The following is an 18,773-nucleotide window of genomic DNA, read 5'->3' as shown; positions in this document are numbered from 1 at the left end:
TGCTCTGGGTCCCATTGCAGCTTGTTTAGAACCGTGGTGTGTACAATAAGCAACATTTGACTTACAGTAACTGTCCTAGTTATTATCTCACAAGACTTGTGTCATCATAGATACCAGTGCTTTCCATATTCCATTTTGTCATTCTCAGAGTGTTGGCAATGTCGTTCCTCATGGCCACAAGATAGCTGCAGCAGTACCAGGCATCATATGCACACAACCACATACAGCAAAGAAGGGTTGTGCTTTCTTCCATGTGTCTCTTTTTATTAGGAAAACTCCTCCTAGAAGTGCCACCCTCCCTTCCCATGAGGCCCTGGAAGGAAGGGGAGGTTGAAAAAATAAGTGTCTGGCAGTTTCCCCTCTCAGTGGGGAAACTCTGGCAGCAAGGGATAATGGGGGCATGGAAAAAGAATGATTGTCAGGTGGGCTCTTAGCAGAATTTGCCATATACCTCATATTCCTTCCGATCTTCATAGCCCTCCCTCTTTCCTGTGTTTCCATAGCTCTTTTCTATCAGTACTGAATTGTGTACACATTTCTTCAATCATTTAAAAAGGCTGTTCTTTACCATTCCAAATACCTGTACCCCTTTCTTCCTTCCCTTCACACTTACTGACATCCCTTCCTTACTTCCCCCTTCTCTCTTCAACCCATTGCCATCTAACTTACACAGAGAATCCAAAGCCCCTCTTGCTAAGTTGATAATCACCTCTATGTTGCTAAAAACTATGGACATTTAAAGATCTTATCTAAATTGACCCAACAGTAGGATTCAACATAGCTGTTTTCACTCCCTTCTCAAAACTCTCTCTACCCCTGGTTTCTTTGGTATCACATTCTCCCATTTTCCTCCACACAGTCCCTCTCCCTCCAACCCCACCATTTTTCCTGGGTTTCCTTTATTGGTTTATACTTTTCTATACAACCCTGTAGATGTTAGAGGTTGAGACTTCAGTCATATACCCTTGTCTTCGCCTGACTTTGCATACTTCATAAGTGATAGCATCCTCCAGAGCCTCAATTGTCCCATGTAGAAAATCCCTACCTCTAGGTTTAAGAACTGTTTTCTGAGCTCCAAACCTAGTATTTGCCTACTATCTCCACTTTGTGTCTCCAGCACTCCAAAAACATGTCTAATTTTGAACTCACGTCTTCGTACACTCCTCCCCCTAAACCCGCTCGTCCTTCAATGTTCTCCCTCTCAGTAAGACCTTCTATACAATTTCTCAAGACAGGAACCCAAGATTTTTTCTTGACTCCTCCTTCCTCAAATTCTGTATCTAATAAATCAACAAAACTGTTGGGTCTGCTTCCAAAATATCCAAAGTATCCACTTCTCCATTTCCCTTACACATGGACAGTAGCCTCTTAAACCAGTCTCTTCACATTCACCCATCCCACTTCCAGTCCAGTCCATTTAAACTGTAGCATAGTTAAATGTTAAAAACACAAGTCTTATATGTAACTCCTCTGTTTAAAATTCTTCAATGGCTTTCTGCAACTTTTAGAAAAATGTCTCCAATCTTTAACAGGACTTCCAAGGCCTTGTATGATCTAATTCTTGCCTTTCTTTCCAGCCTCATCTGCACCGCACTCCCCTTTCTATGTTTTAGCCACACTGGACATTTCAGTTCAAGTGCTGTTCTCACTGGCTTCAGAGCATTCACATTACTGTTTCCTCTACTTTGATTAGTCTTTTCCTTCACCTGGTTAGATTTTCCCTGACATGTCATTTCCTCAGGAAGGGCTTTCCTTACCCCTGCTATCCATGTTTGGTCATCACACATTTTTGGTCATCATCTCACATTTCTGAAGCACTTAGAATTTCCCCTTTGTGACATTCATCCTCACTTACAATCACTTGTTCAGTGTCTGCCTTCCTCTTTAGATTGTGCAGTCACAAAGGCAGGGCCCTGTCTGATTGCCTCACTGTATCCATGCCTGGTATGTATGTCTAGCTCATAGTAGATGAGCAATAAACATTTGATAAATGAATTAAAGGCTATGAATGATTCTTACATTAGAAATAAAGACATCACTCTACTGAAAGAATTTACAGATCAATTGAATTTTTTTTAAGACTTTATTTATATATTTGACAGAGACACAGCGAGAGAGGGAACGCAAGCAGGGGGAGTGGGAGAGGGAGAAGCAGGCTTCCCGCCGAGCAGGGTGCCCCATGTGCAGCCCGATCTGAGGACCCTGGGATCATGACCTGAGTCGAAAGCAGCGCTTAACGACTGAGCCACACAGGCGCCCCTAGGTTAACTGAATTTTAAGACATCCATTTAAAGTTGATATTGAAGAACAACTCTTAATTCTTCTTGAGAAATGATGTCCTATAGAAGCAGCATTATGTTTCCGTGTATAAGAACACTATATAAGAGGCCTGATTGGAAAAAAGTAAATACAATCAGAGTGCAATCTGTTAACTATTTTTAGGTAAAATATTTATAGGGAAGAGGTGTTTTCAGATGTAGCACCTTAATCCTGCAAAGATTGTCAAATGGTTGTACTGCTGAGAGGGCAATTCAATTGATAGAATGTATAATATAATAACATATGCAACTTTAAAAAAGCCATATAAGTCTTAGCTAATAGTTATTAGAGACTGTGTAATTCCAGAAAGTATTAAGTATAGACCAGTTTTCATGTTAGTAAAAAATATTTTTTTTAAAGATTTCATTTTTAAGTAATCTCTACACACAAGGTGGGGCTGGAACTCAGAACCTAAGATCAAGAGTCACATGCTCCACCCACTGAGCGGCCAGGAGCCCCGGGATGGCAACCGAGCACAAAAGGCCATATCTTGATTATAGAACATTCACATATAAAATTGTAAACAAAAGCATTATCTGTCCTCCTCCTTTGGATTACCATGGAGAATGAATGATTATTCTCTGCTCTTAAGTCACTTTAGAAAGCAGCTGTGGCACTAGCAGAGCCAATGTTCTGAGGTTTTGGAAACGCCTAGGAGACTGCTGGAGGCTTGCATTCTACCAACACCTCCCCTCAGGTACACGGGCTGTACGGTATTACAGAGGTTGACGTTGCGGCTTTTACCCTTTCTCTTCAGGGTTGGGCTGCTACGTTCAGCAGAAGTCGAAGCGCACTTAGTTCCATACAGAGGAACACCTACCCTATCACACAGTGGCCACTCATCATAATAAAGAATTACATCGTCCACAATTAGGGTTTCACCCGGGGCGGGGACGACTTCCTCCATACTTAACGTCTCAGGGAGGCGCCGCAGAGCACCTCCTCGACAGTGAGCCCCGCGTCCTCTCCCCCCCTTTACAGATTGGAAAAAGGCTTTCTCATTGCTGCCCCCTTCAGCTGTGCCCCGGAAACCACAGTTACGTTTTCCACATAGGAGGAAAAGAAGCCTAAGAAGACTACAATTCCCGTCATGCCTCATGAAGGCGCCGCCGACGCGCCGTAGAGGTTGGTCAGCTTTCCCACTGGCTCTTTCCACTTCCGGAACTGCAGGGTCTGAGGCCTAGCGGCCGCGCGCACACACCAACTTGCCAACGAGACAAGGCCCTGGGGCGCGGTGTCAACGGCGACGTGTGGCGTCACGGGACGCAGGGCGCTCCTGGTTCGCGCGCTTGCGCGCGTCCTAGGGGCCTGCTGACGGGATTGCGTGCTTGCGCCGAGGCGGGGGGCAGACCAGCTGGGGCTGCGGGGGCCGCGGGGCCAGACGAAGGAGAGGGCGGGGCCAGCTTCGGGACCGCGGCGACAACACTCCGAGCGAGCGCCTGGGCCCGAGGAGAGCGATGTTGTGGTTCCAGGGCGCCATTCCGGCCGCCATCGCGTCGGCCAAGAGGAGCGGCGCGGTCTTCGTGGTGTTCGTGGCAGGTGAAGGGGGCGGGGGCCCGAGTTGTGGCCGAACACCCCTCCGGCCTACCTCCAGTCCTAGGATCCACCAGCCTTTCCTCCGTGCTCCGACAGGCCCAGGCTGCCGTCGCTGGCTTCTCAGCGCTCCCCCCTTCCGTTTGGGGCATGCCGAGCCTGCCTAGGCCCCCAGCTCCCGCTTCTCCCAGCACCCCGGCGGGAGGCACGGTCCCCGCCTCGCCCCCAAAGCTTGCTGAGCCCCGCCTACAGCTCTGGCGGGGCACGGGACAGCGTCCGGCGGGCCCTCGCCGCCCACCGCCGCTGAGCCCCCTAAGGAGTTGGCGCACTTAGACCCCAGCAGCCCCCTCTCGGGACCTCAGTAGATCTCTCTGTCCCCTGGGACCCACCTCGGGATGCCTAACGTTTGTGTAGCGTAAGTGTTTAGGTGGGGATAGAGACAGGCCATTCGACAGGGAGTTGGGTTCGTAATTAGCTGTGGACTGTCAGGAAGAAAGCTGTGTCATCGGTGAGCAACAAAGAGAAGCCACCTGATGTTGACGGCTACTAGCGGTCGTCACGTTCCTGAAACGCAAACTTTTGAGATTTATATAGGTTGGATTTTTTTTTTTTTTCAATTGTAATGGGGGGAGAGAGTCTAATGTGGAATATTTGCTTTGTTGCAAGTTGTTTTTTGTACCGTTTGTTTAGAAGAAGACGTTCAGTCTTTGGTTCGTTTTGCTGTCTACCTAGTCTAGTATCTACAGTTTCGAGAACCTGAGCTAACTCATTTATCCGTGTTACTCTGGTTTATTTTGCTCCGTCTTTTATTACCACCCTATTTTATCACAGAAATCATCTAGATTTATAGTAGACCTAAGCCTCTATGGTTTTGCTGTTCTCATTACGTGAGCCAAATTAGTGTTTGTGACTTCTATTAATTTGAGGTGTATTATTTCAGCAATTTGTGCTTAATAACGGTGTACGCATTCACTTATGACTCGTGGGAGAGTAGATAACAGCTCTATAACTTTATGCACTGCAGTGAAGAAATGGTAAAATACGAGTTTCACTTAACATAAAATTTGAAATTTATAATTGTTTTAAGTTATGCCAAATTTTTAGTTCAGTGTTGTTAATTAGAAAAGCAGTTTGATCCTCTTATGCTGCTTTAGAGTTGTAGTTTACATACATAACTGCTATAATCTTGTAAGGAAAAAAAAGTGGGATAAAAAAGGGATTACAAAGGAAAGGAGAATTAAATGATACTTAACTATGCTCATTAAGAGTATATTAATAGTTTTATGACATTTTAAGTTGTTTTTCATATAAAATTTTGGTTGATTCTTTGGTAAGTAGAACAGGTATTATTATACCCATTTATAGATGAGGAAATTTATGTCCACAGTGGTTAAGTGACCTGCACCAGGATCACAAAAAGTATTTCCATCTTGTCTTGACAAATTTTTTTTTTAGCAGCTTCAGGTGTGTTTTTTTGGTTTTGTTTTGTTTTGTTTGTTTGTTTCTTAAGAAAAAACAAGAACTGTAGACTTCATGTATTAATGAAATTGGTGTAGAAGTCAGGAAATCTAGGATTATGGTAGTCATTTAAAAAAAAATTATTTATTTTAGGGGGGAAGGGCGGAGGGAGAGGGAGGGAATCCTCAGGTAGACTCCCAGCTGAGTGGGCAGCCCAATGCTGGGCTTGATCCCAGGACCCTGAGATCCTGATCTGAGCCGAAATCAAGAGTCAGACACTTAACCGATTGAACCATCCAGGCTCCCTGATGGTAGTCATTTTTTAAACAAAAAACACAACTGATGGTGTCTAAATGGTCCTAGAAGATCTTTTTGGGCTAAATAGTTAATTTGAAATAAGAAATTCTAGAACAAACATAGGAAACAGTAGTGGTAGTTATTACTATAGCAAAATAAGGTTAGAGGTCTTTGGGACTCTGTGTGTGTGTGTATACATTCTTCAGTTAACTTTTTACGGATGAGTACATATTATGTTTGTAGAGTATCAATGAATGTTTGTTGAATGTTTGTAGGAACACCGTTAGCAATCTGTCAAAGGAGTTTGTCCGTTGACCTGTTCAAAATACTGTTGGCTTTCCTAGAGTTTTTAGGAATTTAATCTCCAACACTAGGTAGGATTAGTTTCACTCCAGGAATATGTAGATATTGGGGTCTTGAAACTGCAACACTTACATATTGCCTAGACCTTTGTTCATAGCCAGAATTTATGATTTTCTTAGATGGGATACCTTTACAATAATAAACCAACTCAGTAGAAAATTAAAAAGATATCTTAAAGGCTGGAAGAAGTGGTCTTAAGGGTATACTTTGTTTCATATAACCCCTCATTTGGGAAGCACTTCACGCAAGTTGATTTCATGGATGAATTAAAGAAAATTGTAGAATTAAAACTGGAGAGATTACTACTAGTTCAGAGAAGAACTTAGCAAGTATTTTCAAGGTATTATGTCTTTGTAAATTGAAAGAAATAAAACTGAAGATTTTGATTCTGTTCTTGGGAAGGCAGAATATTCTGACAAGGATCCTGAAGCAAAGGTGTCAGTTCACAGACTAGTGTTGCTAGTGGGCTGAACTTTTCATGACAGACACTATTTACTGCCCTTTTAGGTTCAAAAAGACCACAAAAGCTTTTAGATTTTGACTAGTTGACGTTTTCTGGATTGGAATTCCTGGCTGTACTAAGATCTGCAACTCTTTGCTTCTGAGTTTGTATTGTTCTTTTGTTTGTTTGTTTTTAAGATTTTATTTTTTTAAAAATCTCCACACCCCATGTGAGGCTCGAACTCACAACCCTGAGATCAAGAGTCACATGCTCTACCTACTGAGCTAGCCAGGTGTCCTTGTATTGTTCTTTTTAAGTGTCTTTACTTTGGGTACTGCTGATACTACCAAAGATACAACATTTTCTACTAAAATTTTAGGCTGACCTAACTCCATAGCATAGTTCATATACCGATTAATAAGAAACTAAAGATACTGAAATCAGCAGTTAATAATCTTACTCCGTAGAGTTAAGGTAGGTCGCAGTGAGTTAAGTAATTCCATTCAACCTTACGTCTCTTGTTAGTTAAGAGGTGTTGCTGCCACTAGGCTGAGCTATGGACAGACACTGCTAACGGGGATGTGATATTTGGGACCCTCCCCACATGGTACAACATAGTAAGAAGTACCAACCTCAGAAATAGGAGATCCATACTTCTAGCTACCCAGTCGTCATCCCCACTTAGATGCCTCACAGGATTCTCAAGTATAAAAGTATGTTTACTGCCTGAACTTGTGTTTCTCCCCATCAGTGTTGTACATTTAGTATATGGCACGACTTTTACATTCAGGTGGATAAACCGTAGTGTGGGAGTCATCTTTGAATCTCAACTCTTTAGTCTCCTCTTGTCTCGTGTTCCCTGTTGTTTATGACATTCCCAGTCACACGGGCCTTTTCCTACACGTAAAATCCTTCTTAGTGAACTGTTCAGACTCTTGGCCCAGCTCAGCCTTTTCATCCTTTATGTCTTCCCTTAAATGCCACCCTAGAGAAGGCTTCCCTGACTGATCTAAAAAGGTCTCGTTATTTTCTTAGATCTGTTCTTTTTTTTCACCGTATTTATTACTATAATTATTTATAATTGTTTACTAAACAAGTACATTTTTTGTACCATTAGATTTTTAAACTCCACGGAGGGCAGGCAGTGTCTCATTTGTTTCACATTTAGCTTATAGTTTTCCTCATTTGCTTCCTCAACATCTGGGAGTCTGCTAATGGGCATTCTTTTTGGTCCTGGTCTGTGGATGCGTTCTACCCCCTATTTACTTTTCCATGGCCAGATTTGTCAAGCTCCTATTATTCCTGGATCATCTCACATAGAATATATTCACATATGCAGCATTAGGGGCGCCTGGGTGGCTCAGTCGTTAAGCATCTGCCTTTGGCTCAGGTCATGATCCCTGGGTCCTGGGATCGAGCCCCGCATCAGGCTCCCTGCTCCGTGGGAAGCCTGCTTCTCCCTCTCCCACTCCCCCTGCTTGTGTTCCCTCTCTCGCTGTGTCTCTCTCTCTCAAATAAATAAATAAAATCTTTAAAAAATATGTATATATATGCAGCATTAGTCAGTTATTGTAGGTATGCCAAGATACTTACTATACCAGAAATTTAGCTGTTCATTCCACAAAATACTTACTGAGGGCTTGCTATATGCCAGGTACTTACCATATGCCAGCTTATATCGTAGGCATTTGAGTTATATTAGTAAATAAAAAAGAAAACAGTCCTTGCTTTCATGGAGCCTGCTTTCTAGTTGAGGGAGACAGTAAATATAGTAAGTAAAACACATGGTTTATTAGAAGATCCTAAGTATTACAGGGGGAACAAAAGACCAGGAGATTAGGGAACTTTGGGAATGTCTGAAGGCTGTCATTTTGTTCTTTATTTGTATATATTTGTATATATGGGACTTGTGGGACTTGAGCTCATGACCCTGAGATCAAGAGTCGCATGCTCTACTGGCTGAGCCAGCTAGCTGCCCCTAAAGGCTGTCAATTTAAAGTAGTGTGTAGTAGGGAAGGCTTTATTGAGAAGGTAATATTTGACCAAGAACTTAAAGGAGTTGAGTATTAACCATCTAAATATCTGAGGAAAGAACATTCCAGGCAGAGGAAACAACTAGTACAAAGACCTTAAAGTAAGAGTGTTTTTGTATTAGCTGAATCAGAATAAGGTAAAGAGAAATGAGGTCAGAGGTAACTGGAGGTATGAGACCATTTGTAGGGAGTTTGACTTTTAATGTGAGGGAAATTGGGAGCCATTGTAGGATTTTGAGCAGAGGACTGATGTGGTAAGACTCTTTGATGAAAGTTGCCGTATTAAGAACAGACTGAGAAGCTTTGCCACATCTACTGCAGCCAGCAGTCAGACTGTTGGCGTTCCAGAAAATGTCGACATCACTGTGGAGGGATGCATAGTTATTGTGAAAGGCCCCAGAGGAACCCTGTGAAGGGACTTCAGTCACATCAGTGTAGAACTCCATCTCCTTGGAAGGAGAAAGAAGAGGCTCTGAGATGACAAATGGTGGGGAAATAGAAAAGAATTGGCTACTATTCCCATTACCTGTAGTCATGTACAGTATATGATCTGGGGGAGGGGGTGCTCCTGACTGGCTCAGTCGGTAGAGCATGTGATTCTTAACGTGGGGTCGTGAGTTTGAGCCCCACGATGGATGTAGAGATTACTTTTTTTTTTTAAGATTTTATTTATTTGACAGAGAGAGACACAGTGAGAGAAGGAACACAAGCAGGGGGAGTGGGAGAGGGAGAAGCAGGCTTCCTGCGGAGCAGGGAGCCCGATGTGGGGCTCGATCCCAGGACCCTAGGATCATGCCTGCCCTGAGCCGAAGGCAGACGCTTAACGACTGAGCCAACCAGGCTCCCCTGGTATATAGATTACTTTTAAAAAAAAAGAAAAAAGAACACGATCAAGGGGGCTACACTGGGCTTCCCTTACAAGATGAGGTTTTTGTATGGTCACTTCCCCATAAATATTGTTATTCAGTAGAATGGTTCTCTTGTTGAAATCTGGAATTTCTTGGTTGAAAAGCACATCTGTGGGGTTTGGATGAGGCCAAGTATTGTTTGTTCAGTGTCTCAAGTCCAGAAAGATGAGTTAATTTTGAAGGAAATGACATTGGGCTTGTATCAAACTCAGCTGCTTTGATTTAGCAAGCCACAGTAGTTAAAAACAAGGATATCAGTAAATTTTTGGATGGTATCTATGTTTCTGAAAAAGGCAGAGTTCAGCAGGCTAATGAATAAGATCTAAGTTGTCCAGCTACAGCAACAGCAAGATGCTAGATGACTTTTCAGACTTATTTGTGGTATTTTAAAAGATGTAGTAAAAGCTATATTGATTGGCGTGGGGTTGGGGGCTAGATTGGGAAGGGAGACCAGTTAGGAGGCTATTGTAATCATCTAGGTGAGATGTGGTAGATTAAATCAGGGTGGTAGCAGTGAAAGTGGTAAGAAATAATTACATTCTGGATATATTTTGGAGGTAGAGTCAGCTGAAGTCAAGGATAATTAGTTTTTAGCCTAAAAACTGAAAGGATGGAGTTACCTTAAACAGGTAACTGAGATGAGGAGGGCTGAGGGTGGATTAAATAGGGGAAAGGGGCTACACATAAGAAAACAGCTTGTGGAAGAATAGACACAGAATTATCTCATTTTTGGTAAGCAAAAATGTGACCTGAGAACTTTTTTAATCTTTAAATTGGCAGAGGTTGTTCACTTTTGAGAAAGCACTTAGCTCTGCTAAACATCAGAAGTATTTTTCATTGACTTACTTGGGTAAGTTTCCTTCTGCCCACCAGTAAGTGGTTATGTCAAAGTCTAGACGTAACAAGTCTAAAAAGGAAGTAATATCTGATAGATATAACTTTTAAAACATTTTGTTATTGAAGTATGATATACAGTATATTAAGTGAAATATATTAAGTGAGCAGCTCAGTGAATTTTTATATATTAACACACTCGTGTAACTCTCATCCAGATAGGATATAAATATTTCCAGCACCCCCAGAAGGCTCCTTCATGCTCTTTCCCAATCAGTAACACCTCCACCCAGGTAACTGCTATGCTGAATTCTATCACCATAGATAACTTTTGGATCAGCATAACTTTTTTGTTTTTAATAAAGATTTTATTTATTTATTTGACAGAGAGAGCGCACAAGCAGGCAGAGAGGCAGGCAGAGGGAGAGGGAGAAGCAGGCTCTCCGCTGAGCAGGGAGCCTGATGCGAGGCTGGAACCCAGGACCCTGGGATCACAACCTGAGTCGAAGGCAGCCGCTTAACCGACTGAGCCACCCAGGCGCTCCAGCATAACTTTTGTTTTTTTTTTTAGATTTATTTATTTTAGAGAGAGAGCACGTGTGCACGCATGTGAGCAGGGGGAGGGACAGAGGGAAAGGAAGAGAGAAGCAGACTCCTGCTGAGTGTGGAGCCCATCTCAGGGTCTTGATCTCAAGACCCTGAGATCATGGCCCGAGCCGAAATCAAGAGTGGACATTTAACCACCTGAGCCACCCAGGTGCCCCTGGATCAGCATATCTTTTAAAATTAGCATACCTATAATAAAAGGCAAGTCCAAAACTGCAATCAGAATTGCACTTGCTTCTGTCTACCTTGGAGGAATTCTGGGGAGTGATGGTGTGGTGTGGGAACATTGAGCTCGACAGAAAAGTGCTACATAAAGGAAGAATATTGTGCATTTATTTTCTAAAATCACACATACAAAAGCCAAAATAGCTGCTGTACATTTCTACTATGACTTCCAATTATTGTGATACCATTTGCTTCATAATTTGGATGTCTTTTTTTGGAAAATACTTTGTAAAATCGAGATACCTTCATTCTTTTTCATTACATCTTTTTCTTTACATCTTTTTCTTTACATCTTTTTCATTACATCTTTTTCATTACATTTAACATTACAAAAAGTAATGTTAACAGTGCATTATCATGCTTTTCATTTTATGGGAAAATTTTAGTTTTCAAACTTGGTAGAAAATACCAATTGTAGTATTTGTGGAATTATATTTTATTTGAAATTCCATATTCTAAGGGAAAAGAATCTGCAGATATTGGCTCATAAGTATCCTTGAAATGTTTTACAGGTGATGATGAGCAGTCTACACAGATGGCTGCAAGTTGGGAAGATGAGAAAGTGACAGAAGCATCTTCAGACAGTTTTGTTGCTATTAAAATCGATACCAAAAGGTTTGCTTATATGTGTTAATTTTTTAAATATTATAACCATTGTCTTTTGTTGAGATTTATGGTGATACTCTTAGATTATAAGAATGTTGATTTTTCTCTAGGGCATGTTGGGGACTTAAATTCTGATTGCCATTTTCCAAATACATCATGATATCTTGCTGAAAAACTTTTAAGTTCTGCTGGTCCACCAAGCAGCAATGTGACATGTACCAGGAATGCAAAAGAATGTGATCCTTAGCTTCTAAGAACTTGGAAGTAACTGTAAATTATAAATTATATATCGATTATCTCTGGAAGGTTGACCACTGTTTTGGATCCTATTTTGGGAATGAAGCTGTTTATTAATTCAGTAGGAGTAAGGACTTTTTTAGGTCCTCACAGTACTTGATATCCACAAGTCTCTTTTATTTGTTAATCCATTCCTTCTCCTCCCCCCTTAAAAATGTTTTTTTATTGTAGAAAATTTCAAACATATACACAAGTAAGTGAAAGTGTAATGAACTCCCATGTACTTGTCAACTACTTCGGTAATTATCAATTTATAGTCCGTCTTGTTTGAGCTATACCCCGACCCATTTCCACTCATCACGTATACTTTTGTGGCAAATCTCAGTCATCATGTCACTTCATCAATGAATGTTTTAGTATGTCTCTAAAAAATATATTTTTTAACATTAATTAACCTAAATTTAATATGTGAAAAACTAAATTTTTAACATAACTGTAATACTTCAAAAACAAATTAATAAAAGTTTCTTAATAGCAAATACCCAGCTACTGTTCATATTTTCAGTTGTCTTATCTATGTCATAGTTGTATTCTTAATTTATTATAATTTGTTTGGTTGAGGATCCATCATGGTCCACACACTGTGATGTGTTGATCTCTCAAGTCTCCTTTAGTCTGTAGACTCCCCCCTCCCCCCCTTTTTTTCTTTGCAGTTAATATTTTGGAGAAACTAGGTCATTTGTTCTTTAGTTTCCTACAGTATGGATTTTGTTGACTGCATCCCTGTTAGTGTTATCTAATATGTTCCTCTGTCCTCTATTTCCTGTAAATTGACAGTTGGATTCAGGTTAGATTTTTTTTTTCCATCAAGACTACTTCATAAATAGTGGTAATGTCTTCCATTCTTCCATTAGAAGGCACATAATGACCTGTTGTCTTACTTTATGATGTTAGCAGCAGGCATCAATGATCAGTCCTAGAAGCATTAATTCATTAGCAACTATAAAATGGCATTTTTGTCCTTTTGATACTGATAATATCAGAATGAATGAGTGGTGGTTGAAAGTTACTGTCAAGATTAAAATATTTAGCAATTTACCTGTAAGTTTGTAGGTTTTTGTTTTTTTTTTTTAATTTTATTTATTTAAGTAATGTCTACACCCAACGTGGGGCTCAGACTCATGACCCTGAGATCAAGAGTCACGTGCTCTTCTGACTGAGCCATCCAGGTGCCCCAGTTTGTAAATTTTTTACTAAAAATTTTTCAGTATTAAAAATGTCATAAAACAAATCATAGTGGTTTGCCTCACAGCAGGAGTTATTGAACTATATATTTATTGAGCTATAATCCTTAAAAAAAAGAATCTTACCATTTTAATGTATATCCTGTCATTTATAATGTCCATTATTTCCAGAAGTACCAGTAATGGCAGGAGGAGTGTAGGGGTATATTGGAAATGTGGAAGAGATGAGAATATCAGAATTCTTGAGGTTATATACAGACTGATGTATCTAGCAGGTTTTTTTTTATTGAGAAAGAGAGAGGGGGGAGAGGGGGAGGGGCAGAGGGAGAGGGAGAGAGAGAATCTTAAGTAGGCTTCATGCCCAGTGAGGAGCCCACTGCAGGGCTTGATCTCACATCCCTGAGATCATGACCTGAGCCAAAATCAAGAGTTGGACGCTTAACCAACTGAGTCACCCAGGAGCCCTGTATCTAGCATTTTTAAAAACAAATTTTATTTTTTTCTTTTTTAAAAACAAATTTCTAAAAGCAGTTGCAGGGATACCTGTGTATAGGATGGTTGCTGTTTGTTTCATTATGGACTGCCTGCTAATAGAATCTAATGTGTCTTAAATGATGAAAGTAGATTTTATATATTATATAATTATGAAATTATCTAATGTTTTAGTAACATTCTAGTGTGTATTTATTTATAGAGATAGCCTGTGTTGAAAATAGACTGGTAGGAAATACATCAGAAGTTAACATTGGTGGGGCGCCTGCCTCGGTGGCTCAGTGGGTTAAGGGTCCCACTCTTGATTTCGGCTCAGATCATGATCTCAGGGTCCTGGGATATAGCCCTGTGTTGGGCTCTGTGCTCAGCAGGGAGTCTACTTGAAGATTCTCTCTCTCCTCTCCTGTTGCCTCTCCCTCCCCCCAAATAAATAAATCTTTAAAAAAAGTTTACGTTGGTTAGTTTTGGGAAGGTAGGACTCTTCGTAATTTTTTTCTTTATACCTTCCCATTCTATTTTCAGATGTTTTTATGATCATGGTTTATATTCAGAAAATGAAACAAATTTCTAATTCTTGGAAATATTAATTTGATTCTTGGTATTATTGACCCACAGTGATTAGTATCTCTTACTTGTATCATAATGTAAAGTCCCACCTATCCTTGTCCCTAACCACCCAGTTCCCTTCTCTGCAGTAACCAAATCTCTTTTCCTCCCCTTTCTTACATTCTTGTTTATTTTCCTCCCCTTTTTCACAAAAGTGGTAGCATTTTGATACACTTTTTTGTATCTTTTTAATGATTGCTTAGTTTTTACTGGTGGATATTTAGGTTGTTTTGAATCATTTCTTACTACAAAGTACTGTATTATCTTTTGCACAAGTAAGTTATAAGCATTAATAGCCTCTTGTTACAAGTTAAGGTATTGTATTGAGGTATACTTGCTGCTGAGGAAGCAACATGGCAGATACCTGCTTGATTTTTAGTCCCCAGATCCAGCCACGAGTTTGTGGGTTGCAAGAGCAAGTAGCTCTTTAATCCGAAAATTATAAAACAAACCAGAAAAGGTCTCTAAAATAAGAATTGCACTTTTCTCCTCCCACCTGATGACTGTGAAAGGAACTAGTACTTTCAGAAAAATCATTTTAATTGGTTCAGTACATTTTTATAAAACCAACGGAGTATTTGGAAAAGGCATGCATCTAGTGATTTTCTGTTTGATTTTGTTTTACAGTGAAGCCTGCCTACAATTTTCACAAATCTGTATCCTTTCAATAAAGAATTGGTTTGATACATATTTTGCTTGAGGATTTGCCTTTCTTTTGGTTAATTCATGACATTTTGAAATTATTCATTTTTATTTAGGAACTCTTGCATTCTTGTTTATTGAAAATTTATGTTACTAAGTGTCCTTTGAGATAATACATTGTAACAAAGGGGATCATAGAGAGTTTTTTTATTGTCAGTATCTGGAAAGCAGTATAGAGCAGTTTGGTTGGAATGTTAGAAGAAGCTGTTAAGGGGCAAGATAGATGTAAAAGTGACAATAGAGGGGAATGTAGTGGATGTTCTCCATTCAGTTATACAATACAAATAAAACATAAATCAGTTTATCTATCACATGCATGACAAGCATAATGATAAGGTAGTTGAAATTATTTGGTAAACATGTTAGCTGATAACATTGTGAAATTAACAAAGATTTGTTCTGCTTTTTTATCAGTAATATTTCATAAAATTATGCCCTTGTTTTTCATGAATCGTTAGACTTAATTAAATTGTACAGATCCCGTAGTGTGTGTTCCATCCAGTTTCTTTATTGGAGACAGTGGAATTCCCTTGGAAGTAATAGCAGGAAGTGTTTCTGCAGATGAACTTGTTACCAGAATTCACAAAGTCCGGCAGGTGAGAAGGAACAGAATTTCTTTATTATAAACATGGGAAAATGGTATGTCAGAAACTTGACATTGGAATATTTTTGGAGCTGCTCTGTATAATCAGGAACCTGCCATGCCATTAAACTTTTAAAAGGTAGTAAATATTATTTTCCTGGACTGGTTTTGAAAATAGCATTGTGAAGTTGTAAGTACCTGAACCTAATGAGTGACTTCTTACTCTCCCTTCTTTCCTCCCTCATGTAACTACTAATACACATCACTATTCCTTTGTTGCGAGAGAGAGGTTGCACATTAAGTTCCCAAACTGTATTGCTTGACACATTTTAAGGAATTTAGTCAATTTCTCATTCGTGTCCTCTTTGGGCAAATGGCTAAGATAGCTTCAAACTTTTTTCCTAGAATTCTAATTTGAAGGAAAATCATTGTGCTTTGAAAATCTTTTTATGTTCTTGTCACATTGTAGTTGAATTCCACAGTGTGATTATACCATGTGTAGGATTACACAGTTTAGATTCATGTACTTAGAAGGTTTAGTACTTTTCCCTCCTATGGAGACAATTGACTTATATTTTGGCCTCATCTGCCAGGTAGGTTTAGATTCTTACCTGTTCATTAAATTCCAATGTGTTTTCTCCCTAGATGCACTCATTAAAAGGTGAAACATCGGTGGCAAATGGCAGCCAGTCAGAAAGTTCAGTCTCTACTCCACCCACCTCATGTGAACCTAACAACACTTCTGAAAACTCTCAGTCCAGAAATGTGGAGCTTTGTGAGACACCACCCACTTCTGATAGAAAGTCAGATTCTGCAACAGGTAATTTTTAGTGTACCCTTTTGGGTATAGGTAGAAGTACTCCATCACTTTGTTTTAAAGGCCAGGGATTAATATCCTTAAAAATAGCGTGTTTCTCAAACTCTGTCATACTCATTTAACTTAAAATTTAAAGGTTGTCTTAAATACAGGCGTTGGTCATATAGTGGCAGAAGAGAATAAAGTCAGTGAATATGCTTTTCAAATCCAAATAGGCAACAGTCCAGAATAGTTGATTTGTAATTTCTTTTACTGTGCTGTAGTTCAGGGACTGTCATTATGACACTTAACAATTTTATAAATATCTTTCCAGCCAGAGGATCTTGAAAGGTCCAAATGAACTAATGTATTTGGAATTGTTTTTATAACCTGTAAGATACCATACACATTTAAAAAATAGTATTTGCATTTTTAGAAATTAGAATTAAAAGATAAAATTGTGGAAATAAAAGATGTGACTGCAGAGGGGTTGATAGAAAAGGCAAAAGAGAAAATTTATACTATATATTAGGGATTGTGTTCAGAGTTGCTTGGTGTAATATATCTTTGTATTGGGCAACATAGAGTTAGATAAATCAAGAAGTTAGTAGATTAGTATCCTAAAAGATAATCCTACTCTAGCATCCCAGATAGATAATTATCAAACCTCTATTTACTGACAGGAAGCTCATTACCTTGCAAGAAAGCCTACTGTCAAAGTCCTAGTTTTTAGAAAAATTCTTCTTTATATTGAGATGAAATTTGATGCCCTGTAATTTCTCATTAACTTTAGTGCTACTTAAGAAGTTACACATAACAGGTTTTGAATATTTGAAGAATAGCTGTCGTGTCCCCTCTCAGTAGTCTCATTTTGAGGTTTACATCTGCAGATCATTCAAATTCTGGATGCATACAGAACGAGGGGATGCTACAGTGAATGTAGCCCATTTAACTGTACAGCAGGATACTTAATCTTTTACGTTTACCTGGATATTTATCATTGCCAAATTCTTCACTCCCTTTCGAGTATGTTTTCCTCTGGTATCATTTTCTTTCAGTGTGAAAATTTTCCCTTAGCATTTTTCTTTTTTTTTTTTTTTTTAAGATTTATTTATGTATTTGAGAGAGAGAAGGCATGCGCAAGGGGAGGGGGGGGGAGAATTTTCAAGCAGACTCCCTGCTGAGCAAGGAGCCCAGTGCAGGGCTGTATCTCATGACCCATGAGAATATGACCTGAGCTGAAACCAAGAGTCGGACATATAACTGACTTAGCCACCCAGGTGCCCCTTGCTTAGTATTTCTGATTATACAGGTCTTTTGGTGAAATACTTCTCTTTGTCTCTGAAAAATGATTTTATCTTCATTCTAGAGGGGTATTTTTACCGGATACAAGATTTGGGGTTTACAGTTATTTTTTTCAACCCTTTAAGGATCTTCTGGTCTCCATAGTTTTCTGATGAGAACTTTCTGTTGGTAGCAGTGTTTCCCCATATATGGAATATATTGCTTTTTTCTCTGCTTTCAGGATTTTCTCTTTCTTTGGTTTTTAGCAGTTTGACCATATTATGCCTAGATGGGCTTTTCTTTGTGTTTATTCTGCTTGGGGTTTGCTGAGCTTCTTAAATCTGAAAATGTATGACTTTTACTAAATTTGGGGAATTTGGAGCCATTATTTATTTAACTATTTTTCTCTTAGCTTGCTAGAAATAATTACATGTATGCTAGGCTTCTTTGATATTATCCCACAGGTTCACTTTTTTCTTTTTTTCCTGTTCTTTAGATTGGATAATCTTGTTGATCTATAAGTTCACTGACTTTTCTTTATCATCTCTTTCTGTTCTGCTCTTAAGCCCATCTAGTGAATTGTTATTTTATTTTTATTCTAAGATTTTTTTTTTTAAGATTTTATTTATTTATTTGACAGAGAGAGACACAGCGGAAGAGGGAACACAAGCGGGGAGCGGGAGAGGGAGAAGCAGGCTTTCTGCTGAGCAGGGAGCCCGATGCAGGGCTCGATCCCAGGACCCTGGGATCATGACCTAAGCTGAAGGCAGACACTTAACGACTGAGCCACCCAGGCACCCCTAAGATTTTTATTTTTAAGTAATCTCTTTGTCCAATGTGGGACTCAGACTTAAAACCCTGAGATCAAGAGTCATATTCTCTACTAACTGAGTTAGCCAGGTGCCCCTAGTGGATTTTTATTTTAGATAAAATTTGGTAACATATTTATACTTTTTTTAAGTTGACCTTTTCTTAATTGACTTTTTTTTTTTTTTACTTTTAAGTTCTGAGAAGTATTTATTAAGTGCCACATTGTCTTTATAAGCTGATTGACAGCTTTTAAAGTTTTTCCATTATATATTTTTGCAACAAAAGTAAAATGTTCGTCTTGACAAATGAGAAGTTCCGATGAAGCAAAAATTAAAAACAAACCAGAACACCTGTTACCTCAGATAGCCACTGTTAAGCCATTTAAGTATATAAGT

At 39.4% G+C, this 18,773-nt stretch overlaps 1 protein-coding gene across 1 annotated transcript in view; it reads left to right on the top strand.

Moving 5' to 3' along the window:
• Positions 1–3,521: 3,521 nt before the first annotated feature.
• Positions 3,522–18,773, top strand: part of UBXN4 (UBX domain protein 4) — a 59,333-nt gene continuing 44,081 nt past the window's right edge. The window contains exons 1-5 of the mRNA XM_035008133.1: positions 3,522–3,858; positions 11,531–11,633; positions 14,831–14,859; positions 15,383–15,501; positions 16,134–16,308. Coding sequence (XP_034864024.1) covers positions 3,777–3,858; positions 11,531–11,633; positions 14,831–14,859; positions 15,383–15,501; positions 16,134–16,308 — 508 coding nt within the window. The 5' untranslated portion in view covers positions 3,522–3,776. The remainder of the gene's footprint in view (positions 3,859–11,530; positions 11,634–14,830; positions 14,860–15,382; positions 15,502–16,133; positions 16,309–18,773) is intronic.

Source organism: Mirounga leonina, unplaced genomic scaffold, assembly GCF_011800145.1.
Source record: "Mirounga leonina isolate KUSES-001 unplaced genomic scaffold, KU_Mleo_1.0 Mir_151, whole genome shotgun sequence".
NCBI classification, from domain to species: Eukaryota; Metazoa; Chordata; class Mammalia; order Carnivora; family Phocidae; genus Mirounga; species Mirounga leonina.
The sequence above is the reverse complement of the archived record's forward strand: the minus strand, read 5'-3'. Positions and strand labels throughout refer to the sequence as shown.